Here is a 27,388-nt window from a genome sequence, read left to right on the forward strand (position 1 = left end):
AAGAGGGTGGGATTCGTGCCTTCCGCTCTCGTAGGGCGTTAGCGACTGAACATCTGTGTAGTGCACATGCGGAAGCCCTAACCCAGTGGGATGGGACTTGGAGGTGGGACCTTTGGGAGGTAATTGGATCTTAATGAGGTCATGAGGCTGGGACTCCCATGATGGGGTGGATCAGTGTCCTTACAAGAGCCACCAGAGGGCTCACGATCTCTCTCTCTCTCTCTCTCTCTCTCCCCTCTCTCCCACCCACACATGAGGAGGACACTGAGAAGGCGGCTGCCCACAAGCCAGGAAGAGAGCCCTCACTAGGAACTAAATCTCCCATACCCTGATCTCGGACATCCAGCCTCCAGAACTGTGAGAAATCTTCCTCTGCTGTGTGAGCTGCCTGGTCTGTGGAGTTTTCTTACAGCAGCCGGAGACAACTGAGATACAGAGGGAGGTGACAGGTGCACATGGACCCTGGGGACAGGCAAGGGAACACTGGGCACACTCCAACTGGGTAACCCTTGAGACTTTAGTGGCGGGGTCACTTACAGAGAGGTGTGGGCAGAGTGCAGGAAAACACAGAGGCTGGTTGCTCTGGGTGGCTGCTAGAGTGGAGGGTCATCACCAGCCCTGGAGCTGAAGAGGTAAGGGGGGACGTGTCTCCTGGGCAGAGTGTCACGAGGAGGGCCACGTTCAGATGGCAGCGCTAACCCAAAGCAACCCCGAGGGTGGGCGCTAGAGGACAGCCATGTCCTGGACTCCACCCTCTGCCCCTGCACTCCCCCGCTGGGGCTCCCCCTCGCTGGGTGGACACCCCTCGGGAGCCACATGGCAAGGGAACCCTCGAATGGGCCAGCACAGGGCAGCCTGCCAGGGTCCAGGGCTGGGTGGACAAACGTGGACAGTGGATTTAGTGGACCAAATGGAAAACATCCCGCCGAGAGCACGTCCTCTTACACCGGAAGCCATCTCAAAATCCTTGACGTCACCACGTCTGCAAAGTGCCTTTGCCACAAACAGTCACATCCACAGGTTCTGGGGATTAAGATTGACCTGCGTGTGTTGGAGGGGCCACCACGCCTGCCTTAGAGGAGGTTATTCGCATTCAGGAAGGGGGGCAAGCCTCTCACTCCTGGACAGGTGGATTCCTGACCCACAGGTCTTGCGTGTTGATTGTGTTTTTCCAGCCTACGCTGCTGGTGCTTGGGCATCTCAGGGCCTCGGTGGCCCTGGAGGGACTGCCACTCTCAGGACTAGCTAAGTCTTAGAGATGGCAGGCAACTCGCCCTCCGTGTGCAAACCCAGCAGTCCAGAACCCAGCCACCTCCTCCTCCTCCTCCTCCTCCTTCTCCTCCTCCTCCTCCTCTTCCTCCTCCTCCTCCTCCTCCTTCTCCTCCTCCTCCTCCTCCTCCCCAACTGACTGCCACTCCAGGCCACTGTCCACCTGCCATCAACACCCACGGCCAGGAACCAGACACCTGGGGACAGCCCTGTGCCCTAGAGCCTGCCAAAATGATTCAAATGAGCCCGTCCTAAGCCTGCTTACCCTGCCCGGCCCATTCCTTCCTGCAAAAACACGCGTTCCTGCCCACGTTCCCCCCTCGCTCCCTCTGCCTCCCGACCCACCCTGGCGCTCCCGCGTGCCTGGCATCTCCCTCCTCTCGGGAACTGTGACCAACAAACTGTCTCTTCCACGGCTGTCATCTGCTGACCTATTGGCCTCCCCTAACCTGTATTTCTAAATACCTTGCTGCCTCCTGGACTGAACGGGAGCATGGGGAGAGGCGAGGCTGTGGCTCCCTGGAGTTTGGGGGTGTGCAGGGTGTCAGCGTGAGTGTCGCAGGACCGCCCTCAGGGCTGCAGCGAGCTGGGGTGTGCCTGGTGGGGGGAGGGCCCCTGGCACCGCAGGGAGCAGGTGTGGCACAATGTGGGGGGAGGGGCCCTGCGAGAGGTAGACTCCAGCTAATCAGAGGTTCCACACAGTCCAGCTGTTGGGGGGGGTCTCACGGCCATTTATGACCCAGCTGTAGGAACAGAGGGAGGGTGCAGGTGTAGGTTTCCTTGGGCCAGGCCTGGAAGTGACACCCTTATCTGCAGATCTTCTGACCACCAAATGTAGGCACGAGGCCACGTCTAACTAGGAGGAAGAGAGGGAAGTGAATGTGGTACCTGGCTGTGAAGTTGCTTTCCGGTGAGAAACAAAAAGCGGAGCCCCAGATGCCTGGAGGGGGTCGGATGCTCATGACCACGCCATGCCAGGATGTCTCTGGTGGGGCACAAACAACCCCACAGGACCCCTACTGTGCAACCCACACAGCCCCAAACATCTCCCTCCAGCTCGGCGCTGACTGCTGCTGCTTCTTTTCCTATTATGGCTTTATCTTTGATCTGGTGTGTCCTGCTGTGCCTAAGATTTATCGAGATAGCCAGTCACAGAATTATTCCTGCTTTCCAACAATACCCTACACACTTCCTTCAACGCCCCCCAGCTCAAAATGCCCTGAGTGAATCTGCACCTCTGACAGGTTCTTTCTAACATATCTCTGCTAATTTCCCCCAGCTGCCATGGCGAAGGACCACAGGCTGGACAACTTAAACAACAGCAAGGCACTTTCTCACAGTTCTGGGGGCCAGAAGTACACGGCCAGGGTGTGGGCAGGGCTGGTTCTCCTGTGGCCTCTCTCCTTGCTTGCAGGTGTGTCCCCACGTGGCTTGTGGTCGCCCCGTGTGTGTCTGTGTCCTAATCTCCTCTGCTTGCAAGCACACCAGACAGACTGGGCTGGGGCCTCCTGAATGACATCATTTTATCTTGTCTCTTTAAAGACCCTATATCCGAATGCAGTCGCATCCTTCAAACTTCAACATATGGACTTCTGGGGGGAGGCAGAGACACAACGCAGCCCCTAACACCTTTGCGTGGTGTACATCACTGCCTACCCAGGGTGTGCGTTCTCTCTGACTGCAGTGAGTCCTGAACTCCACTTGCTCACCCGCAGGAACGTTCTGGTGGTCTCTGGCTGAAGGACATCAACACCAGCAATAGTTAGACACTAAACAAGGAAAGCAGGAACTCTTGGTGGACCCCAAGCAAAAGGGGAAGGGTATTTCCTAGGGATCCCCAAGATACAAAGAGATCCTGGCTGCACACCTGCCAGCGTGGTAGCAGGGTAGAACAGCGCCGCTCAGACGGGTCCTTCCTCACCCTCCTTTTGTCCTCAGAAACTGGACAAAGAGGAGGAAGGAGAAGGAGGGGGCCAGTGGACAAACCAACCACTGCCACCCTTTTGGCTCTAGGCTCCACCAGGAAAAGGGAATCGCTTTGAACTGCACAGCACACGGACAGTTTGATGGTGACTTAGGCTGGACTGCTGACCCCCTGAAATCGAGACAGATTTCCCCACATGGCAAGAAAATCTAAACGGTCTGCTCTTGACATAGCCAGAGGAACGGAAAAGGGACACAGACAGGCCAAGTGTGAAGGCAGGATGAGAAAGAATAAAACTGTTTTCTGTTGGCACCATCAAGTCCACACTTTATTTTTTTTCAACTCTCGTGTCATCTTTTTAAACGTTGGATTGCTTTTTTAAGAAGTAATTTTAAATTTTTGGAATAGTTTTATTTGTATTTATTTTATTTTTATTTTTATTTTGAGACAGTCTCACTTTGTTGCCCAGGCTAGAGTGAGTGCTGCGGCGTCAGCCTAGCTCACAGCAACCTCAATCTCCTGGGCTCAAGCGATCCTCCTGCCTCAGCCTCCCAAGTAGCTGGGACTACAGGCATGCACACCATGCCTGGCTAATTTTTTTCTATATATATCAGTTGGCCAATTAATTTCTTTCTATTTATAGTAGATACGGGGTCTCGCTCTTGCTCAGGCTGGCTTCGAACTCCTGACCTCGAGCGATCCACCCACCTCGGCCTCCCAGAGTGCTAGGAGTACAGGCGTGAGCCACCGCACCCGGCCTGGAATAGTTTTAGATTTACAGAAAGTTGCAAGGACAGTGTGGAGAATTCTTGTCCACCCTTCACTTAATTGCACCTCTTGTTAACATATCGCCGTGATACGTTTGTCACAAGTAATAAGCCGATATTGTTACATTATTATTAACTGAAGCCCATGCTTTGTTCAGATTTCCTACCCTTTTTGAGACAGAGTCTCGCTCCATCGACCAGGCTGGAGTGCAGTGGCGCAATCATAGCTTGCTGCAGCCTCTAAAACCCGGCCCCAGGTGATCCTCCTGCCTCAGCCTCCTAAATAGCTGGGACTATAGGCATGAGCCACCGCAGCTGGCTTAACATGTTTCTTTATTTGCCTTATTGCATACTACTTCTCCACCAATTTTCCCTTTTGATTCATTTCAAAAGAAACTGCAGACACGACTATAATTTCCCAGTACTTATGCATACATATGATTAACACTTTAGGTAAAATTGGTATGCAGCAAAATGCAAAAATCTAAAGTGAGCTGCAAATGCAGACTTGTGTGCAACTGGAGCCCACATCGAGATAGAGAAGAAGGCCCATCATTCCAGAAAGTTCCTTTGGCCCCCTTCCCAGTCAGCCCTGCCTCCACCCTCCCAAAGAAACCACTGTTCTGATTATTTTTGCCACCATAAATTAGTTTTGTCTGTTCCAAATGTCTTTTCCAAATGGACTCACCCAGTGCATACCCTTTTGTGCCAGGCTTCGTTCACTCAGCATATTAACTTTGAGACCCATCTGTATTGTTGCACGTATTATTAGCTTGTTCCTTTGTATTGCTGAGTAGTATTCCATTGTGTGGATAGATCACAGGGTTTTAACCATTCTCCTAAGGATAATAGCCCGAGGCTATTATGAATAAAGCTGCTATGAACGGTCTTGATAATTCTCAGTTGTGCATCTCTGTTTCTCTTGGGTAAAGCCCTGAGGGTAGAATTGTTAGATCATAGGGTAGCTGTAGGTATGGATTTATGAGAAGCTGTGTGGACTATTCACACCTTCACGGTAAGGGCAGAACACTCTGGCATCCTGTCCTTTTGATCTTTGCATTTCAGGCCTGCTTACGGCTATGTTGGTATCTCATCGTGATTGAGCCCAGCTGGATTAGTCAGGATAAAGACAAAGAACCGATAGACTATGTATAGATACATCCAGGGAGACTTATTATAAGAATCGTCTCATGCAATTACGGAGGCTGAGAAGTCCCACGAGATGCTGTCTGCAAGCTGGAGAACCAGGAAAGCTGGAGTTGTGATTCAGTCCAAGCCTAAAGCCTGAGAACCAGCAGCTTTGATGTCCGAGGGCAGGAGAGAATGCATGCCCCAGCTCAAGAAGAAAGGATGAATCTGCCCTTCCTCTGCCTTTTCCTTCTGTTCAGGCCCTCAACAGATTGGATGGCTCCTGCCCACATTGGTGAGGGCGGAATCTTCTCTACCCAGTCCACTGACTCAAATGCTAATCTCTTCTAGAAACACCCTCGCAGACACACCCAGAAATACTGTCTTACCAGTTATCTGGGCGTCTCTTAGGCAGTCACGTTGACACATAAAATTAACCATGACATAACCCCATTTAATAAAATGGTTATAGTTAACATATTTGCTCATTGACCAGAGAGTTGTCTCTCTACCAAGCTCTGACAGCAGAGGTTTTAATCTGTTTAGCTCACTGCTGAATTCCCAAGCCTTAGGACAGTGCCTGGCACATAGTAGGTGTCCAATAAATGCTTGTGGAATGAGTGAATAAATGAATGAATGAATTAATGCAGGGTTTCTTTTTTAATTATTAGTGGATCCCAGGGCTTATGTAACACAAAGCCCGATGGCTATTAGGTTCTCAATAGCATTTAACAGAAAGGAAGAAAAAGCAGCAGGAGGGAAGGAAGGAAGGAAGGAAGGAAGGAAGGAAGGAAGGAAGGAAGGAAGGAAGGAAGGAAGGAAGGAAGGACTGTCAAGATAACTACATCTGGAGGCTAAGTAGCTTCATTTTTATGCCCTTCCTGAGAAATTTCTTATTTACTTGTGAATTCATTCACTTACCTTAGTCTCCCACTATTTGGGAGATATATCACTGTAGTAATAAAAAAAAAAAATCATCAGCAACCACCATAATAATTAGCTAGTGCATGTTGCGCACTTGCTCTGTGAACACTTTGCGTGTGTTCGCTCAATCCTCACGCCAACCCTAGGGAAGTAGTTGAGGTTACTATTTTCATCTTATAGGTGTGGAGACTGAGGTGTAGAGGCATCTAAGTTCACCCAGCTAGTAAGTAGCCAAGGCAGGATTTACACCAGGTGGCTTGGCTGCCAAGTCCAAGTTCATGACTCTCAAGTCATGCTGATCATAGATTAAAGAGCTTCCTTCAGTTGGGTCTCCACTCAAATGTCAACTAAATGGAAAGAGAGATATTTATTTCCTGGGCATCTTCTATAACTAGATCTCTACCACACTCACTCATATTCTGCTTATTGTTTCCTCTTTCCTGAAACTATAGACTCTACTCACCTGTTCATTTGTTTATTTTCTGTTTTCCCTACACAAGGAATGTCATTGCATCAACAGAAGACTATGACTTTTTTGCACACCCCCATTTCCCTGGAACATAAAGCAGTGCTTGGAACACAGTAGGCACTCAATAAATGTGTGGGAGGACAAAGAAGGCATTGAAGTATGGCTGATAGCAGAGCATAGATCATTCCTATTTATTGAGGACCCATCATGGGCTAGCCCCAGGACCAAGCACTTTGCAATCTCTCCTGGAATCCTTATAAGCACCCAGTTCAACTGGTGAGTCTCTCGGAGTCTAAGCCACAGGGCACACACGTTGAATCCTTTAGCCAAAACCTGCCCTCACCTTCTATCAGGAGAGGCTGATCAGAAGGCCTTCCTGGAGGAGGTGGCATTGCTGCCTCTCCCTGGCTTCCTCCCACCTCTCTGGCTGCTCCTTTGCAGCCTCACTGTGGGCTCTTCTTCCTCCACTTGTCCCTTTCATGCCTGTGCTGCTCCATGCCTGGCTAGAGCAGAGCTTACAAACTAGCCAGCTCCAACCCACGGGCAGGTTTTATTTGGCCCACAAAGCATTTTTTTTTTTATTTGAATCGGTTTTAACATTTAAAAGCTAAGGGATTTTGCTTTTAGAAATATCCAGATTTCTGCCTTGTCTTAGAAATAGGGAACATCTGGCGATGCTGGGTCCCTCTTCCCATATGGCAAGCATTGACTGAAACTAAATAGCAACAGCCGTGTGCTCTGCGCCACCCTCTACCAGGCATTCTCCTGTGTTCCGAGCCCTGAATTAGCACCTGTGGAGCTTGAGATGGTTTGGGGATGGGATTCAGCCAGGGACCCTAGAGATGCCTGAGGACCACCCTGGAATAATCCCTTCCCCAGGAGAAACAGACCCGGGGAACAATGGCAGGAGAAAGCTGAGCCAACAGATTTCTACCAGACAGCACTGCAGATGTCCCATGCAATAGGATGGATGCCTTGCCTAATATAGGCTAAAGCCATTCTCTAAAAAGGCTTCCCTTCTGGGACCCAAACCACACGTGAGAGAGACACAGAGATGAAGACAAGGGAAAGAGCCAGGGTGAAGAAGAGAGAGAAAAAGGGAGATTCAATCAATTCAAACATTTTTCTCAGGAGAATGAAGAGAAGGGGTGTGTGTGCGTGTGTGTGTTCACACATGCATGCATGCTGAGGGCAGGGGAGCAGGAACAAAGCATTGCACTCCCCGCTGGAAACTGAGACAACTTCTACTTAGTCATAGTTACCCCTTTTCTAACACCAACACAGATTGTTCTCTGGGATTTGAGATTAGTGTTTCTTAGATTGCAGGTCATGACCCATTAGCCAGTCACGAAACAATTTAGAAGGTTGTAACCTGATTTTTATTTATACAATAGCATTAACAGAGCATAGAAAATATGCAAGAGCATTGAACAAGTGGTCAGAACATTTTCACTCTGTCTCTGTGTGTATTTGTGTACAGATCACAATGGAAAATGTGTTTCTCAGTTGTGGGCTGTGGCCTTCAAGTTGGAAACCCCGGACTCTTGAATATTGTCCACATGGACAAGGCTGATGCAGGGCCAAGTGGGGGAGTTCATAAGTGAATGACTGAGAGGGTTTGACTTGATTACATAGGCAATGGGGAGCCACTGAGAGCGTTTGAGTTGCAGAGTCACCACAAGCACTTCAGTGTCCCCCATTCTGACAGATACCCAACCATGCGCATCATGGTATTGGGATTCTTCTACCCATTAACAAGTCCTGCTGATGCAGCAAACACTGGCTTTGGCTATGATGCAGGAGATTTTCCAAACCAGAGCTTTTAGGACTAGCCAATCTCACCCTTTCCCCTCATTCTACAACTACGGAAAGAGAGACACTGAGGTGGGAAATCACTTGCCTTGGTCACTTAGTGCACTTCTGGCTGCTCATGTCAGGATCTTCCTCACCTCCAAGCCTTACACAGACCACCTGCTAGGGGTGATCGAGAACAGGACTCCAGAGCCAGCGGCAGCCAGGGTAGTGATGACAAGTGTGTGTGTGTGTGTGTGTGTGTGTGTGTGTGTGTGTGTGAGAGAGAGAGAGAGAGAGAGAGAGAGAGAGAGAGAGAGAGAGAGAGAGATTCAGTCACGGGGCAGCTAGCCTCCCTTGTCTCCATCACCATCAACAACACTGTCATCAATATCATCATCTTCCTCCTCCTTGTCCTCACTATCACCATCAGCATCATCAACATAATCATCATCATCATCATCTCCACCACCACAATCATCATCTCCACCACCACCACCATCATCACATCTCCATCACCACCACCATCATCACATCTCCACCACCACCATCATCTCCACCACCACCATCATCACATCTCCACCACCACCATCATCTCCACCATCACCACCATCATCATCTCCATCACCACCACCATCATCATCTCCACCACCACCATCATCATCTCCACTACCACCACCATCATCATCACTTCTACCACCACCACCATCAGCATCATCTCCACCACCACCACCTCCATTAATTTTTTCCCCTAGTCCTTTATTACTGATCTGGGGAAAATCTTCTTAATACTTCTCATCTCAATCTGCCTAAAGGAGGCCAGGTTGGGGTGGGGCCTCAGGTGGCAAAGTCTAGCCCTGCCCTATAGCAAGAGAGGACTCCCAAGGCTGGATTCCCAAGTATCTGGGTGATGATGTCATGGTGGCCAAGTCCCGTCCCAGGGTCTCCGCTTTCCCATCTATTCAGTGTGGCGTCAGAGGGTTCCCGTGAGGCTCAACATGGGTGGTTGCTGAAAGATACTTGTAAGCTGTTATGTAGAATGCCAAGGAATGAAGATCTTTAGACACACTGACGTAATGCTTAATCGGTTTGGAGGAATTTTTAAACACATGAGCAGCATCCCTCCAAAGATGGGAGAGGTCCCTAGGTAGATAAGCGAGGTCCTTATACAGGTGGAAGGGGTCTTTATGCAGACATGCCGGGTTCTTACGCAGGTATTCAGATCGTTTATTGCGTTCTGGAGTGGTCTAGGCACACAGGAAGGTTTGTGTATTGACGCCATGTCCTTACATAGGCTAGGGGGAAAGAGGGAGCGGAATTTTACCCCAATAAAGGCGTCTTTTACAGGTGAGAGTACTTTTGCACACAGAAGTGAGGGATTTGGATTCATGCAACTGACCGTCATTTGGAATATGCTGTGCGAATTCTAGCGACCTTTACTTGCACAGACATAAAGGTGTCATATAAAGGAATCATTATGTCATTATGTTCTAGGGTGATATAGCAGCATGAAGGGCCTTATATGGACAAGGAGGGCTATTTTAAGTTCGCAGCACAGCCCGGCTGCCTTGATGCCGCCGACGCCAGCAGCGCGGTACCTGCGCCGGCAGCAGGTAGGAGCCGCCACCGAGGGGGCGGAGCGCTGGGACCCGAAACTGGCTCCCGCAGTCCCCCATGCAGCCGCCAGGGGCAGCACCGTTCCCCCCGGCCCGCCGCGCCTCCCCCAATCTCCGCCTCCCACCCCCTCCCTCCCCCCGTTCCCGCTCCCCTGAGCCCCGCCAGACCCCGCTCCGCCCGCGCCCCGCTCGACTCCGGAGGCTCCCGCAGCCCCGGTGTCCGCCCCGCTGCCCCCTCCCCCGGGGGCCATGGGGGCGCCCCCGGGCTACCGGCCCTCAGCTTGGGTGCATCTCCTCCACCAGCTGCCCCGCGCCGACTTCCAGCTCCGCCCGGTGCCTAGCGATTTCGCGCCCCGCGAGCAGGAATACCAGCAGGTGGGAACGGGCGCCGGGTCGTGAGGACCAGGGCAGGGGGCCGGAGCTTCCGGGTCCCCAGGGAGGAGGGGGCTCGATCACAGATTCCTGTGTTCTCCGGGGCTGGGGGCCTGGCCCAGACTTTGGGGTATCTGAGGGAGGAGCCCAGGGCACCCACACCTGGAGGTTCCCCTGGGACGGGCGCCGGGGTCCAGAGCCCCAGCTCGCTCCTTAAATAAGGAAGGCTAGGGCCTGGACCCCGGAGTGCCTGAAAAGGAGGAGACTGGGGTCCCCCGGATTCTCGGGTCTCTGAGATCTGCCTGGGAAGCCACCTCCAGGGTCCTCGGAGGGTAGGTCCACTCTCCGCGTCCTAAAGGGCGATCCGCCCCCCATAGAATAAGAGCTGGAAAACGTGCCCCAGTTAAGGTGGGACCCAGAGAGAGCGGACCTGGTAATGGTGGGGAGGGAAAGCTGGGGTGCTGGGTGGGACTGAGAGCCTGAAATGGGGAAGGGGGTTCAGGCCAGGCTGGGAAGACTTGGTGGTGCTGGAAGGGGAAGCGCCCGGCGGTCCCAGGACAGAGGGCGGTCGGGCGCCAGAGGGGTGGGGGCGAAGCGGAGGCTGGGCTTGGGGAGCCGCTGGGGATGCCAGACTTGGGTCCCAGAGGGTGGGGCCAGTGCGGGAACCTCACAGAAGCCGGGGTCCCTAGGGAAAGAGCCCAGCTTGGGGCAGCTCCAATGGGGCGAGAAAACTGTCCCCTGACCCAGTTTAATTCGAGTCCTTGACTTTGAGATTAATGAGCAGAAAGGCTTGGCTGAGCTGGGGACGGGGTGGGGGGGCCGGGAGTCCTGCGGGGCCCCAGCAGGGGTCTTGGGCCCTGCCTGTAGGGTCTGGGCCCCTCGGATCTGTCCTGGGTTGCTCCCGGGAGCCGGGGCTGGGGATTGGGGAGCTTAGAAGGAGTGGGGGGGTCCCAGCAAAGCGGGGAGGGGGATGTGTGCTGCATTCTGAGCTATTTGGGTCATGGCTGGCACAGCCGCGAGCAGCTCTCCCCGCCTGCTCCACGCCGCCCCCTCTCACCGCCAAACGGGGACCGCCGTCCCGCGCCCACAGCCTCCCGTTACACAATCGCAGCCTCCAGCGCTGTCCCACCGACTCCCGGCCTAGCCGAGACTCGCCTGCTCAGGGCCCCTGCGACCTCCCGAGGCCACGCCGGGTCTCCGCCTGGCGGCTGCAGGCAGTCCGGGTCACAGTGCGGGTCGCGCACACAGACCCGAGCAGGACATTCCCACCCCCAGAGATGGCCCCTGTGGGCGCAACTGGAGACACAGCCGGGGACCCTGGGCGTGGCCTGCGGGGACGCACACGCACAGCCACATACACACACTCTCTCACTCATATGCACACTCATACACCCGCACACACATATACCCGCTTATTCCCATATGCACGCTCACACACTCACACACGCGTGCTTATACTGACTCAACACAGGCTCACAGTCTCACACTCACACATGCACACTCACGCACATATACATGCCCCCACGCTCACACATGCACGCTTATACTGACTCACTCAACGCACAAATTCACACACGCTCACACTCACGTATGCACACTCACACACACATACATGTGGACACACACACATATACTGACTCTCACTCAACACACACATACACACACCCACACATACTCACGCACCTATGTTCACACAACCACGTACTCACATTCACACACTCTCATACTTGCACACAGATTGGCCCTAACACTCATTCACACACACTCACCTACACATATACTCACAACTCACATATACACGTATCATACTGTCATATGCTCACGCACATTCACACACACGGTCACGCGTACACTCACACACACTCACCCTGTCTCGCGCACACACACAACACCACACACCACTCAAGGAACTGTGCCCAGAATACACAAATGCCAACAGACGTACCCGCTCGTCTGCAGACACAGGTGCACCCACGATGCACACACACCTCACACTCACACTCACACTCACACTCACACACTCCCAGGTGTATGCTCATCTCAAGGCAGATAGAACACCCAGTCTCACACCAGAAACACAAAACCTGCACACACTTGTGACACGCTCCGCTGCGAGGACAAAGGCAGACACGCCGTGGTTTAGGAGATACAGCTCTGGTGTGTCCAGAGGTGAGGTTCTGGTCCCAGGCTGCCCCCACCTGCTGTGTGGCTCAAGGCAACCCCTGCCCCACTCTGGGCCTCTGGGCAGGCAGGACTGCATGGGTCTGCTGTAAAATCCTGCCACGTGGAGAGAGCCCTGTTATTCGCGAGGCTTTTCCAACTACAGACATGTTTTCTCTGCCTGCCTCTGTCCTCACAGGCTTTGGCTGTGTCCTCGTCTCTGTCCTCGCTGTCACTGTCACTCCTGCCTCCCCAGTGTTCCATACTGCCTCTGTCTTTGATCTCTCTTTCTCTGACTCTGTTATCTCCATCTCTTTTGGTCTCTGTCTTTTTCTGTCTCATCACTGCACCCCTCTGTCTGTTTCTGGTCTTTATTTCTCCTTTCTTGGCCATGTCTTTCTGCCTGTGTCCCCTTCCACCCGCCCCTAACCCCATTCTGAGTCTTGCCCGCGTGCGTGACCACACGCATGCACACACACACACACACATACAGGTGCATGCGCACTGCCCACAGCCCCCACCAGCCCTGGGTGTCAGGCTCACGCTGCAGGGGCGTGGGGAGCTCAGGGGCAGGGGGAGAGCGTGTGGTGAGCTGGGAGGACTAGCAGGGAGGAGGAAGGAGGCAGCACGCCCCCCAACCTGGCACACGGCACCAGGAACAGGCACCCTCGCCCGTCCCCTGATCCCACACAGTGCTGGAGGGCCTCAGCAGGATTTTGGGAGATGCTCCGTTCAGACTGCCAGTTGCAGTGAGGAGGAAACCGAGGCTCAGAGAGGGGGAGGCCCTGCTAAAGGTCACACAGCCATTGGGGGGCGGAGCAGAACTGGAACCCAAGACTCAGGACCCCCAGTTGGAAACTCCTTGCAGGGACGTGTCCCTAAATCCCAGAGCCCCAGCTGCCAGCTTGGGAGGGGCTGGGGACTCAGTCTTCCCTAAGACCTGGCCATCGGGGTGTCCCATCCCCACTCTGACCTCCTGGTCCCAGGAGGGACCCTGGGGAAGGGACCCACACGTGAAGGGAGCTCTGAGTCTGGACCGCGCCTGCGCCCTCTGAGGCCTGCTGTCACCCCTTCCCCAGGCCCTGTTGCTGGTGGCGGCCTTGGCGGGCCTGGGCTTAGGCCTGAGCCTCATTTTCATCGCTGTCTACCTCATCCGCTTCTGCTGCTGCCGGCCCCCAGAGCCCCCTGGGGCCAAGAGCCCCCCGCCTGGGGGAGGCTGTGTCACCTGGAGCTGCATTGCTGCCCTTCTCGTCGGCTGGTAATGGGGTCCCAGGATGGGTGGGCAGCGGGGACGGGGCTCCCCAAGCTCTCTGTCAGCCTTCCCGGTGGTGTCCTGGCACGTGGGAGAAGCAGACAGGAAGGACAGTCCCCCTGCCATTTTCCAATCCTGCTGCTGCCTCGAGGCAGAGAGGATTGTTCCCATTTGATGGATGGAGCAACTGAGGTTCCAGACAGAAAGTGACCTTCCCAATGGCAGCCAGCCTGGCGGTGGCGGGAAGGAGTAGGGGTTAAAACTGGGTGGCGGTCAGACTGCTTGGTTTGGGTGGCTCTCCTAATGAACAGCTATGCAACCAAAGGAGTGCTAGAATCTCTCTGGGCCTCAGTTTTCATACCTGTAAAATGGGCCTTACAGTACCGTCACCTCCCAGTCATGGTAAGACTAAACGGGAGGCAGCACAGTGTGTGTCTCACAGTTGTACTCGGTAAATGTTAACTAGTGATGTCATTTACTCATTCATTTAACAACTCTTTATTGAGTATCTGCTAAATGCCAGATACTGAACAAGCCTGACAAGGAGCTCCTCATGCAGCTCACATTCGAACCAGGGCTGTGGACAGTAGACAGATACTATCCAAGAGCACCTACTCCACACCCAAACCTGAGCTGCTCCAACTCCTTCTCACAATGACACCGCTGGATGCAGGGTTGTCATGCCCAGTGTGGAACGAGGAAGGCTCTGGGAGGGGATGGGGGGCAACTTCTCAAGGCTGTGTGGCTTTGGAGGCAGAGTGGAGATTCAGGCCCATGCTGGTAGGAGCTCAGGTGGCTTCTAATGTAAACACACCATTTACCAGGAGCCAGTTCTGAGCACGGCCCCCTCCCTGGCAGGGCAGCACCACCAGTTCATGGACAGCTGTCCTATTCCACAGATTAGGGGACTGGGGATCCCAGAGAGCCAGAGACCTGACCTGAACCCACAGCTGGCAGATGGGGACCTGTGAGGGTGTCTCCTACAGCCAGCTGGGGGAGTGGCCTGAAGCCCTCACCCCAGGCTGGGCTTCCTGCAGGGAGAAGCAGTGTGTGTGTGTGGGGGGTATACGTGGGGTGAGGGGCGCCCTATATCCAAGACACTTCCTCATCAGGCTCTCCAGAGTGGGGTTGGACAGGGGAGGTGGACAAAGGCCCAGTGGGGGAGAGACACGGCCCAGCCCCCGCAGCCTGGGAACAAGAGGAGCTTTGTAAGACTCTGAACAATGGGGCGGGGGCACCAGGGCTGAGCACTGGGCGTCTGATCCCAGGGCTGGGGGTGGAGGCCTGGTAGCGGGGCTGGGAACTGTGAGGGTGTCCCACTCCCGGCTCTCCACTGTGGGACACGGTGGTGGTGGGGGGAATGGGGCCCCCGCATTCAGGCCCCACAATGGAGCTCTGTGTGTTGGCAGGGCTGGGGTGGGAGCGGGGAGGGGGCCAGCTTCTGGCCCTTCCTCCAGTCCTCCCCATTCCCTTGATCCCCTCCCAGCTGGCCAGACCCTTGGGTCCCGTGGTAGGTGGGGAAAGGCTGAGAGCTCCAGGCTCGGTGACCCAGGGAGATGGTGGCAGCTGGGGGCGGGGGCGCACTCCTAGGAACCCCCAGAGGTGGGGTGGAGGATGCCTGGGCCCTGGAGGGACCCTTGTTGATGGCCCTGAGGACTCCTAGGACAGGTGTCAGAACACTACTTGGCAAAGGATGGAGGGGGTGGATTCCGGGCAGACAGAGGACAACTTCCCATCCTGGGCTGGGCGTGGCTGGGCTTCTGTTCCAGGGCGGTGTGAGTTAAATCTGGGGGCTCCCTCCCCTCTTCCACTCCACCCACCATTAGCATCACAATGACGTCCCTGGCTGGGGGAGTGCAGTGCCGCCTTCCAGTTACCTTGGCAACTGATGGGGGCCAGGCTGAAGTCGCTCTTTTCCCACGGCAGGCTAGACCAATGGGATGGGGCTGCAGATGGGATGGGTGGATGAGGAGGTGGGGTGGAGGGGGCAGGGCAGGGTTGAGGGGATGGTGGCCCCCAGGGTCCCAGGACTGGTTGAGATTTCCCCTCCCTCCTCCTCTCCTCAGCGCTGGCATTGGCATCGGTTTCTATGGTAACAGCGAGACCAGTGATGGGGTGTCCCAGCTCAGCTCAGCCCTGCTGCATGCCAACCACACGCTCAGCGCCATTGATCACCTGGTGAGGGGCCAGCGGCCAACGGACCCCAGACCCACACCCTGATTGGCTCCCCACACAGGGACCTTGAAGCCCTACACTGTGGGGACAAAGGGATCAAAGCTCAGAGCCAAAACCCCAGGCTTGAAACTTAGGACCCCACACTCAGAACTTTGTACTCAGACCTGCCAACCTTGAACTACATGCCCAACACCCAACCCTGGCTGCAAATCGAGGACCTCATACCTTGAGGACCCTCAGAATCTTGAGCCAGATATACAACTTAAAGCCCAAACCCAAACCCCAGACTCATGCCCAGGCCCAGCCTTGGACTTTAGCTGGTAGCCCAAACCAGACAGAGACCAAACACCAGGGACCCCAGTCCCTGTCTTTGGGTCAGATCCAGGGCCCCAGACCTGATCATTGGCCCAAATGAAGGGTCAGGGACCTCATCCCTGAGACCCGGGACCCAGACTCGAGGCCTCAGCTCTGACCCCCAGTCCCAGGATTCTGGCCCTTGGGGCTGAGACCTGGCCTGATCTCAGACCTTAGATTCCATGACCAGTTGCAGACCCTGGACCATGGGACTGAGACTGGAGACCCCAGACTCTGCAAAGCAGATGCAAACTTCAGATCTAAGACTCCTGACTTAATCCCACTCCAGGGGCTGGAACCTCTACACCAGGATCAAGCCACCCACCACTCAGAGCTTCTGACAGAGGGCACAGAACTCTGCAAACTGGACCTCTGAGCCCCCTCCCAGACCCCTCCCCTCCTTCAGTCTTCAGACGCCCCAGAGCTCAGATCTCGGACACCCACTATTGTGCACTCTGACTTCACCCTAAGTCCCTGTCCCTTAACCATGGGCTTTCCCCCAGGACATCCTCCCAGACCTCAGACCCTGCCCTGCCCCCAGGTGCTGGAGACAGTGGAGACGCTGGGCGAGGCAGTGAGGACAGAGCTGACCACCCTGGAGGAGGTGCTCGAGCAGCGCACGGAGCTGGTGGCTGCTGCCCGGGCAGCTCGGCGGCAGACAGAGGCTGTGGCCCAGCAGCTGCAGGGGCTGGCCTTCTGGCAAGGTGTGCCCCTGAGCCCCCTGCAGGTGGCCGAAGGCGTGTCCTTCGTGGAGGAGTACAGGTGAGAGGCTGCTCTCCCGCCCTGTGCAGCAGCAGTTCTCAGACTGGGTTCCTGGAGGGACAGCTGGCAATGTCTGGAGACATTTTGGTTGTCACAGCTGGGGAAGTAGGTGATGTTACTGGCACCTAGTGGGTGAAGCCCAGGGATGCTGCTCAATGTCCTACAATGCACAGGACAGAGTGGTCCAGCCCCAATGTCAACTAGGACTACAACATTGATAAACCCCACTGTGGAGGGACAGATGGAGTGACCTGGTGCCCATCCTCACCCATGTACTTGCCCCTGCAATTGTAACTTCACTCAATTATTCATACACTTATTCATTCTCTGACTCATGCATGCATTCAGCAAATCACACTTAGACTCAGGCACTCCTGGACTCACCTGGCAACTCACCCGTTCATCTGTGTGACACGTGTATTTGTTCAGCAAATATTTATTTCACACCTTCTGGTTAGAGAAGCAGTGTGTCCATGTGGTTAGAAACTTGGGCTCTAAAGCCAGACTGCTAACCATGTGGCCTGACACAAGCCACTTTCCATGTCCCTGCCTCTGTTTGCTTGTCTGTAAAATGGGTGTCGTGGTAGTACTCCCGTCACTGGATTATTGAGGACCACATAAATCAGTATCTGTCATATCAGTTGAGTGCTTAGAACGGCGACCAGCACACAGTGAGCGTTGTAGAGGTGTTTGCAAAGGGCACACGTGCCAGGAATAGGGGCAGAGCCATGGGCAAGAGGCTGAAATCCCTGTCCTCGTGGATGCACCCCAGTGGAGGGACCAGTAGGAAACAAACGCAGGAGTAAAACATGTCGTCTTCAAGGTAGTGGCCAGGAGAGCTTCGGAGAATATTAAACAGGAGTTGGTGGGGGAGCAGAGGCCAGGAAATATCTTCTGGGTGCACCAATGCCAAGGTGCCCGGCACTTGGGAGTCCCTCAACAAGCAAATCAGGGGTCCCCAGGGGAGAATCTTGCCTCAGCTGTTCACAGGCAGCAGGAGGGGACACCTTCCCTGGAGGGCAGTGGTCAGTGACCAGGGTTGTGGGAGTGAAGCCCACAGCTAGGTGGGGACTACAGAGAAAGATGCTGTTAAGTGAGCACTTACTATGTGTCAGGCACTGTTCTGTGGCCTCGCCTGCATTCTCCTCGTTAACCATGGTGGATTACTATTATTTGTTAATTTTTAAAGTACCTTATTAATGGTTAGCCTAATATTTAAGTGTGCCCATGTGCTTGGCACTCTTCTAAGCCCCTTACTTGTATTTGCTCGTTCAACTCGCAACGAGCTTTTGAAGTCAGTGCTGTAATGTGCTCCCCACGTTACAGGTGGGGAAACTGAGGCACAGAAAGTTATGGTTACTGGGACAGAGTCACTTAACTGGTTAAGTGGAGGGGCTGAGGTTGAGACCTAGGTAGACTGCCTCCAGACACCATGCTGGTGGGTGGTGCGGTGAGACCCTTTTGTGAATGTGCACATAGATTGAATGTCTCCACTCTGCAGGGCAGGGTAGTGGGTGAGGGGCTGGGACGCAGAGAGGCCAAGCTACATGTCCATGCTCACAGAGCTTGTGTGTGGTCTGGCCAGGGTTCAGTCCTGAGTGCTCAGGACCTACAACCGCTCCAGTGTCTCGTGTCCTAACATACCCATGTCACAGGTGAGCTGGGTTATGGCCCAGAGACTCTGAACAGACTGAGTTGGGGGTGAACATGGGGTGCTGCTCAGTCTAGATGCCTGCAGGCTGGGTTTGCTGTATCTGCCCTACCCTGTCCCCTCCCAGGTGGCTGGCCTATGTCCTCCTGCTACTCCTGGAGCTGCTGGTCTGCCTCTTCACCCTCCTGGGCCTGGCGAAGCAGAGCAAGTGGCTGGTGATTGTGTGAGTCCAGATGGTAGGAGGGATCCCTTGCTAGACAGATGTCCCAGTGCTGTGCCTGGCATTTCCCCTGGTGGGCAGGACCTCACTCAGTCTCACGACCCTCTTACACAAGGGCTCATGGTCCTTCCTGGGCTGGGCCAGGCACCAGGCTAAGGGCTGGGCATGCAGAGAGGCGGGGAGGAAGACCCCAAAACAGGCAGTCCTTGCTGTATGAAGCATGTTGAAATTGTGGGAAGAATAATGACCATGCTTTCAATAAAGAGGAGGATGATCACTGATATCTGTTGAGGGCCTCTGACTCCTTCAGTTGCCATAACAACTCCGTGGAGGAGGTACTGTTAGGCTCCCATCGGGCAGGTGAGGGAACTGAGGCAGAGGCACCAAGTTCAAGCCTGCCTGGCCCTTAAGTGGCACTGCAGAGCCACAGGATCCACATTTTTATTTAACAACTCACTCTGTGTGGCAGACACTCTTCTGTGCACTCCATGGAACCCTCAGGCCCACCCTCCCTGCTTAACAGAGGGGGAGACTGAAGCTCAGAGAGGTTGGGCCGCTTTCCCAGGGCCAGACAGCCAAGAAATGCCAGAGCTGAGATTCAACCCGGGCCAGCCTATCCCACTGGAAGAGCCCGCCTGTGTATCCTCTCTGCCCACGGGAGGCTTGTGCCCACGCTCCCCTGGGGTGAGAGGTCCTGCCACCCTGTCCAGGCCCCACTGAGGCTTGCAGGCAGGCGAGCATGGCCACGGCAGATCAGGGCTGGGACTGAAGGCCCCTCCTGCCTGCTGACCACTCCACCAGTGCCGTCCCCACCCTACCCTGGGAGAAGTCCAGAGGAGGCCAGGCAGAGCCAGAAGCTGACCAGGCTGCAGGTGCACCTGGGAACATGTGGGGGAGATTCTGGGCCCCAGGAAAGTGAGCCCAGGGGTGAGCAGTTGCCCTCCCCCATTCCTGAGCAAGGCAGGGCAGAGAGGAGCTGGGATCCAGGCTGCAGACCTGCCAGCCCTGGGCTTTTCTCACCCCCTGCCCCCACACCTCTGGGCAGGGGCCAGATGTTCAGGTCGACGTCAGCAAACACCAGCCCACCCCACCCCCAACTTCCCTGTGCCTAATTCTGATCCTCCAGGCTCCAGAGGTGGGTAGAGGATGAGGGTGGGGCTGTGCTGGGGTTTGGGGTATGGGAAGGGCAGAGGCAAGTGGAGAGATTAAGAGCCCTGAGCCCAATTCCCCTGCCCCCACCCACTACAGGATGACAGTCATGAGTCTCCTGGTTCTCATTCTGAGCTGGGGCTCCATGGGCCTGGAGGCAGCTACCGCCGTGGTGAGTGCTGGGCCACTGGAGGCCATGGATCCTGGGGTGGGGTGGAGTCCACTGCCTTAGTCCCAAGAGGGAGGAATTGGGGGACACAGTCACAGGTCTGAGGTTTAGGTCTGTCTCCTGGGTCCTGAGGGGACAGAGGTTTATTTGGGCTCTGAGGGAGGAGGGGTTGGGGGACCCCTGGCTCTGAGGGAGGAGGGGCTGTGGGACCCCTGAGTCTGAGGAAGGAGGGGCTGAGAGACCCCTGGGTCTGAGGGAGGAGGGGCTGGGGGACCCCTGGGTCTGAGGGAGGAGGGGCTGAGAGACCCCTGGGTGTGAGGGAGGAGGGGCTGGGGACATGGACCCCTGGGTCTGAGGGAGGAGGGGCTGGGGGACCCCTGGGTCTGAGGGAGGAGGGGCTGGGGGATCCCTGGGTCTGAGGGAGGTGGGGCTGGGGGACCCCTGGGTCTGAGGGAGGAGGGGCTGGGGACATGGCCCCCTGGGTCTGAGGGAGGAGGGGCTGGGGACATGGACCCCTGGGTCTGAGGGAGGAGGGGTTGGGGGACCCCTGGCTCTGAGGGAGGAGGGGCTGTGGGACCCCTGAGTCTGAGGAAGGAGGGGCTGAGAGACCCCTGGGTCTGAGGGAGGAGGGGCTGGGGGACCCCTGGGTCTGAGGGAGGAGGGGCTGGGGGATCCCTGGGTCTGAGGAAGGAGGGGCTGAGAGACCCCTGGGTGTGAGGGAGGAGGGGCTGGGGACATGGACCCCTGGGTCTGAGGGAGGAGGGGCTGGGGGATCCCTGGGTCTGAGGGAGGTGGGGCTGGGGGACCCCTGGGTCTGAGGGAGGTGGGGCTGGGGGACCCCTGGGTCTGAGGGAGGAGGGGCTGGGGACATGGCCCCCTGGGTCTGAGGGAGGAGGGGCTGGGGACATGGCCCCCTGGGTCTGAGGGAGGAGGGGCTGGGGACATGGACCCCAGGGTCTGAGGGAGGAGGGGCTGGGGACATGGCCCCCTGGGTCTGAGGGAGGAGGGGCTGGGGGATCCCTGGGTCTGAGGGAGGTGGGGCTGGGGGACCCCTGGGTCTGAGGGAGGAGGGGCTGGCGGATCCCTGGGTGTGAGGGAGGAGGGGACGGGCCCAGGTCCCCGGGTCTGAAGGGAAAGGGACTGGGAGCCAGGCACTGGGCATGTGGAATTGGGGCAGTTTCTGGTCTGAGCCCTTCTCTCTGCCTGACTCAGGGCCTCAGTGACTTCTGCTCCAACCCGGACACCTACGTCCTGAACCTGACCCAGGAGGAGACAGGGCTCAGCTCAGGTGATTTTCATTGACCTGGTGGTGGACCTGGTCTGCTCAGGCCTCCCTGGGGAGTTGAGGGGGCTCAAGCGCCCCCAACCCGGCGGGGCCCAGTCCTCTGGAAGGGAGCTCGCGGGGCCTCTCCCTGCGGCTGGAAGGAGGGCCAGGTGCCGCTGCTGGAGTCAGCCGGCGAGAGAGTCAGGCGGGCGGTGGGCCTGGACCTCAGGCGTGGAGGACTGACTGGCCACCTGGGGCAAATGCAGGAGCGCAATAAGTCAGCGTTTCCCAGGAAGAGTGTGGCGACCAGCGCGTGCCCCCGCTGTGGCTGGAGGGCAGGGACGGGGCTGCAGGGTGAGGGCGGGGCGTCTCTGAATGGCAGGCTGTGGGCCTCCAGGGAAGGCACCTGAGCCGGGGAGGGCCCTGAGGCCCAGGCTCATGGACTCCTTCCCTCTCTTCCTCCCACTTCAGACATCCTGAGCTATTATTTTCTCTGCAACCAGGCCGTCTCCAACCCCTTTCAACAGGTTAGGGCCGCGGGCATGGGAAACGGCTCTCCAGAGATGCGGGCGGGGCGGGCCCGGGACTCCGGGGTTCCGGGGAGGATGAAGGTGCCAGCGCCCAGACTCCCGTCTGCGGGAGAGGAGAGGAGGGCGGGCTGCGGGCGTCCACTACTGGGCTCCTCTCCCTCCCTGCCTTCCGCAGAGGCTGACTCTGTCCCAGCGAGCTCTGGCCAACATCCACTCCCAGCTGCAGGGCCTGGAGCGAGAAGCTGTCCCTCAGTTCCCTGCAGCGCAGGTCGGTGCGATGGGCGCTCCCGGCACACCGCTCCAAGGGATGGGACGGCGGGGCGGGACCCCCAGCAGGTGACAGGCTGGGGTGTGTGGGCGGGGCCCTGTTGTGGGCGGGGCCTGCGGGGCGGGGCGGAGCCCGGGCCGTGGGCGGGCCTGATGGCTTGCAGAGATAACTAGCCCCCCACCGCCGCAGAAGCCTCTGTTGTCCTTGGAGGAGACGCTGAATGTGACAGAAGGAAACTTCCACCAGTTGGTGGCACTGCTGCACTGTCGCGGCCTGCACAAGGTAAACCTCGTCTCCTCCCCAATTTCTACCCCTAAGAGCCTCTGCCTCCACCCACAGAACCACCTCCTTCCTGTCCTTGGACCCCTCCCATTGCCCCTGCGAATACCTATAGCTCCATCTATGTTATTTATCTATCCTGTATCTGTACTCTATTACCTATCTATCATCTCTCTGTCATGTGTCATCTATATTCCTTCCTTTCCTCCCTCCTTTTCCCCTCACTGCCTGACCCCTCTCTCCGTAGGGTCCCCACCCCTCCTGCCCTGTCTGCTCCTCCCACCCTTTCCTTCCTCCTCCCCTCTCCTCTCCCCTTTCTCCTCCTCCTCCTCCCTCCCTTCCTCCTAGAGGCTGGGAAGTTTAGTGAGCTCTGGAGCAAGCCTGCCTGGATCCAGCCCTAGCTTTAGTCCAAGTCACTTGGCTTCTCTGAACCTCAGTTCCCTCCCTTATAAAACTGGGATTATAAGGATGACTACCTGTGAGTTCTCATGTAACGCGGCTGTTAAAATACCAGACAGGCAGGGCTAGGCAGGGCACCCAAGATGAAGTGCGTCTGGTGTCCTGCAGACTCACTCCAGCACCGGTGAGCATCACTGAGTCTTGGTTTTCCTACACATACCGTGAGGAAGGATGATACTTTCTTTACGGGATGGTTATGAGGGTTGAAAACAAAATCTCCCTTTGAAACAGTGGGAGTTGTTCTAAAACACAGACCTGAGCATGCCTTTCCCTGGCCAGTCTTCCCCCCATAACACCTGGAATGTATGTAGCATAGGCTTTGCCATGTGCCTGGCTCTGTTGTATTTTACAGGTAGTAACTCACTGACCCCTCATAATAACGCTATGGAGAAGGAACTACTATTATTATCCCATTTGACAGGCTTGGAAGGTGCGGTGCAAAGAGTTTAGCGACTTTCCCAAGGTCACACAGCCAGCCTGTGCACACCGAAGAGACAGGGGCCTTCTGGGGGGTCGCTGGGCTCCTCCTTCAGCCCCCACAGACAGGCAGTTGCCAGTCTTGTCCCTTCTGCTTCTGGAATGTCTTCAGCCATCCACCCTAAGGCCCCTGCTCAGGCCTCGTGCTCTCCCCTGGAGGATGATGCATGCCCCCTCCCAGTCTGTCCCCTCGGGGACTCCAGAATAGGGTTCTCAGATTCAGCAAACAGCAAATAATGCTTTACTACATGCACACCCTGTGCAATCAATGTTGGGGAGATACTTATACTAACAAACGACGTGTTGGGTGTCTGATGTTCGAATTTACCTGGGAGTGGAGTGCTGTGTTTGGCGTGGCAGCCCTACCCTAGAGGGATCTGTCCACACCAGAGTACGGATTTGAGCTTTTCCTGGTCCTGCTCCCATCCCTCCAGTGGCTGCCATTGTCCCCAGGCTTCTGAAACTGGTGTTCCAACAGGGGAGGGGTGGCAGGCACTGAATCAATACTCAGAACTGATGCATGTGTGAGCTGGGAAGGGCTGGGGGCCCTGGGCTACCCTTCTCTTTCGTACAAGGGTATGCAGGGGTCCAGGCACTTCTCTATGGTCCAGCAGAGACTGGGCCTGAGACTCCTGTGTGAAGGGAGGGGTATGGGAGGGACAGATCAGAAATCTCTACCTTCTACTGACTGATGTACCATGTAACCCTGGTGGGCCTCTGTTTTCCATCTGGACCTCAGGGTCCCCACATTAAAGTCAGGGACAAGGGACTTTAGGGATAAGGAGAAAGAAGGGTGGGCACTGGACCCTGATAGAATCAATTACAATCTCAGCTCTACCCCTTCCAGGCTGTGTGACTCTGGGCAAGTGGCTGGCCATCTCTGGGCTTCAACTTCATTCCACCACTGCAAAAGGCAGCAGTGTGATGGGGTTTGCTGTCTGTTTTGCAGGGCTGTGGTGGGGATGAAGGACATTGTGCACATGCCTGACACTTTCCACGCAGAACTCCCCATAGCTCTGGCAGGCTCCTCCCTCCAGGCCTCACTGGCTCAGTAACAGGCACCCCACCTCACCCAGGTGCTCCAGGCACACCCTCAGGAACATCCTTTTGCTCCCTGTCCTTACCTCCCTCAACCATTCCGACCGCGAGTTCTGTGGTCCCTTCCTCTGAAACCTATTTGGACTCCAAGCACTGTTCAAACTGCCACCACTGCTGCCCTAGTCCCCGTGGTCCTCACCGCCCACCCAGCACCGCAGGAGCCTCTTCCCTGTCCCCTCTGGCCCGCCCTGTCTGTCCTCCACTCAACAGCCAACAACCAGGTGATCCTTCTAAGACATAATCCGATCAAGTTTTTCCTTTGCTTAAAACCCTCCAGTGATTAAAACCCCAGCTCCTTGCCCTGACCTACAAGGGCCTGCCTGGTCAGTCCTGGCTGCGGCTGCCTCAGCCCCTCCTCCGGCTGTTCCACATGCCCTCTGCACCTGCATTGGCCCAGGGCCTGGCTCCTCCCTGCTGCCCCCCCCCCACCCTGCAGCAGGCCCACCCACCCCGTGCCTCTGCCCTGCACCGCCTGCAGACCCTTCTGAGTCATCAGCCCATCACCCTCTGAAATGATCTTTCTTGGTCCTGTTTGCTAAAGTTTCCCATCCTGGGGATGGGCGGTGCCTGGTGGACGGCAGACTCTCAGGCAACCCTGCTGAATGGATTAGGGGTGTGTGTGCCCCCAGGCATTCAGTACAGGTACCCTGTTTCCCTGAAAATAAGACAGGGTCTTATATTTATTTTTCCTCGAGAAGACACCCTAGGGCTTATTTTCAGGGGATGTGTTATTTTCCCCTCAAAGCCTCACCTTACAGCACGCACAGGATGGCCGTGACCTGCCAGGGGGAGCCGACCTTGTTGGTGGGGCTCTCCGCACCTTTCTGGTCACCTCTGGGATAGTAGCTGTCACGATGGGGCAGATGAGAAGGGCTGCTTGTCTTCCTTACCACTCCACGACGAAATGCATGGGTTGTGCAGACATGCTGTGTAGCCACGCCCGTCACTAGATCTTACTTTCGGGGTAGGACTTATATTGCACAAATGCTTAGCAATCCTGCTAGGGCTTATTTTATGGGTAGGTCTTATTTTTGGGGAAACACGGTAGTTCTGCTGATTTCCGGGGGGGAGATAGTAATCGGTGCTAGCACTGGTTGAGTGTGTGCTATGTATGTGCCAGCTGTCATTCTCAGCCGTGGTTCTTCTAAGTGTTATTCCAAGTGTCCTCCTAAGCAAATGATTTTGCCCCCAGGGACATTTGGGAATGCTGGTGATGTTGTTGGTTGTCACAACTGCAGGAAGGGGGTGCTCCTGGCACCTAGTGGGTGGAGCACAGCGATTCCGCTCAACACCCTACAATGCACAGGATGGCCCCTCACAGCAGAGAATTGTCTGGCTCAAAATGTCAGCAGTGCCTAGGTAGGGAAACCCTGTCCTAGACCAACATGGAGCTGGCCTGCTGACTGGGTGCTTCCTGGGTGCCAGGCCTATCACACTGATGACTATATTCTATCCTCAGAACAGCCCTTTGACAGGGGAGGAAACCGAGGCACAGAAAGGTTGAGTGACTTGTTCAGTACCACACAGCCAGGTGAACAGTCCAACTCATGTGTTTAGAATATGTGTGTGTGTGCGTGCGATAGGCAGGCGGGGGGCACTGCCTAATAATGCTCTCCACCCCCAGGACTATGGTGCAGCCCTGAGGGGCCTGTGTGAAGATGCCCTGGAAGGCTTGCTCTTCCTGCTGCTCTTCTCCCTGCTGTCTGCAGGGGCCCTGGCCACTGCCCTCTGCAGCCTGCCCCGTGCCTGGGCCCTCTTCCCACCCAGGTCAGAAGGGGAGAAAGGGCAGGGTCCTGAGGGAGGGGAAAGGAGGGCAGCACCTGGGGACCACTGTTGGGGGGGTGTGGCCTCCTGATGGGTCCCCCATGCTGCCTCTCTGCCACTCCCCGCATCGCACCCCAGTGATGACTACGATGACACAGACGATGACGACCCTTTCAACCCTCAGGTACTGGACTCTTGGGTCTGAGGGCCCGGATCCCTGGTCTGAGGGAGGCAGGACTGGGGACAGGATCCCTGAGTCTGAGGGAGGAGGGGCTGGGGACCCACAGTATACAGCCAGATTCCCATTCCATCCCTTCCTCTCACTGGAATCTTCCTGGCAGGAATCCAAGCGCTTCGTGCAGTGGCAGTCGTCTATCTGAGCCTCTCCTCCCTGCCAGACTGGAGCCTGCCTCCCCTCTTCGGTCAGCTTCCAGAGGGACAGCCCCAGCTCCGAAGCCTGGCCTCTGCCCTCCTCTCCCACACAGAGGCGCCCCGGGCTGCATGCTAGGTGTGCCACACCCTGGTGGCCCTCCAGCCTGCATCAGTGTCCTGTCTCTGCCTCTCTCTGCAGTTCCTTCCCTGGCTGCCGGAGAAGACCCCACTAATCCAGCCTGACTGGGCTCTGACCACTAACACTCCTGGCCACGGACACCTGCACAGGACCACCTCCCTGCCCTGGCCCCTAGGGCTCCCGTCTCTGTCCTTAGCCCTGGGAATAGCTGAGTGGGCAGACTAGGAGGGACCAAGGCTGGCAGGGGAGGGGCAGACGGATAGCCCCACACCCCTTAACTCGGGCTGCCAGTCCCATACTTGAAGGGACTGAGCTGGGGGTGGGGGACATGAGTCCTCCCTGTTGCCCCTGCAACAGTGGGCTCCGGGCCCCTGATCTCAACTTGTGGCACTAACTTGGAAAAGGGTTGATTTAAAATAAAAGGGAAGACTTTATTTTACAAGTAGCTGGGTCTTCCTTATTCCTCTCCTCCCAATTCTACCCTCCTGGTTGGGGCTGGGAGATCCCTTCACCCCAGGCCTCTCTTACCAGGCCTGAGGCTGCTGTGTGCTTCCGCTCCTGCCCAGGCTCGGCAGGGCTTCCAAAG

The 27,388-nt window shown here is 56.1% G+C and overlaps 1 protein-coding gene across 3 annotated transcripts; it reads left to right on the forward strand.

Moving 5' to 3' along the window:
• Window positions 1-10,044: 10,044 nt before the first annotated feature.
• TTYH1 (tweety family member 1) lies at window positions 10,045-27,232 on the forward strand. 3 transcript variants are annotated; one of them, XM_012775501.2, is made up of 14 exons: window positions 10,045-10,263; window positions 13,500-13,678; window positions 15,739-15,850; window positions 16,743-16,963; window positions 18,742-18,837; window positions 20,083-20,155; window positions 21,365-21,440; window positions 21,888-21,943; window positions 22,122-22,214; window positions 22,404-22,496; window positions 26,152-26,294; window positions 26,430-26,475; window positions 26,633-26,713; window positions 26,863-27,232. In XM_012775501.2, exons 1-13 carry the CDS (start codon window positions 10,138-10,140, stop codon window positions 26,669-26,671), a joined length of 1,353 nt encoding a protein of 450 aa, XP_012630955.1. In that variant the 5' UTR covers window positions 10,045-10,137; the 3' UTR covers window positions 26,672-26,713; window positions 26,863-27,232. The 3 variants fall into 3 exon arrangements, with proteins under 3 accessions (XP_012630955.1, XP_012630954.1, XP_075855122.1); XM_012775500.2 differs by lacking the exon at window positions 26,430-26,475; XM_075999007.1 differs by lacking the exons at window positions 26,430-26,475; window positions 26,633-26,713.
• Window positions 27,233-27,388: the final 156 nt, after the last annotated feature.

The sequence above is a fragment of the Microcebus murinus genome, chromosome 32 (assembly GCF_040939455.1).
Source record: "Microcebus murinus isolate Inina chromosome 32, M.murinus_Inina_mat1.0, whole genome shotgun sequence".
Lineage (NCBI taxonomy): Eukaryota > Metazoa > Chordata > Mammalia > Primates > Cheirogaleidae > Microcebus > Microcebus murinus.

What these genes read in the sequence shown, in the direction of transcription:
- TTYH1 (XM_012775500.2), top strand. Translation starts at nt 10,138, where the DNA reads ATGGGGGCGCCCCCGGGCTACCGGCCCTCAGCTTGGGTGCATCTCCTC. An exon ending in TCCTTCGTGGAGGAGTACAG is followed by an intron (nt 16,964 to 18,741) that starts GTGAGAGGCTGC and finishes GTCCCCTCCCAG; the next exon opens with GTGGCTGGCCTATGTCCTCC. An exon ending in TGGGCCCTCTTCCCACCCAG is followed by an intron (nt 26,295 to 26,632) that starts GTCAGAAGGGGA and finishes TCTTCCTGGCAG; the next exon opens with GAATCCAAGCGCTTCGTGCA.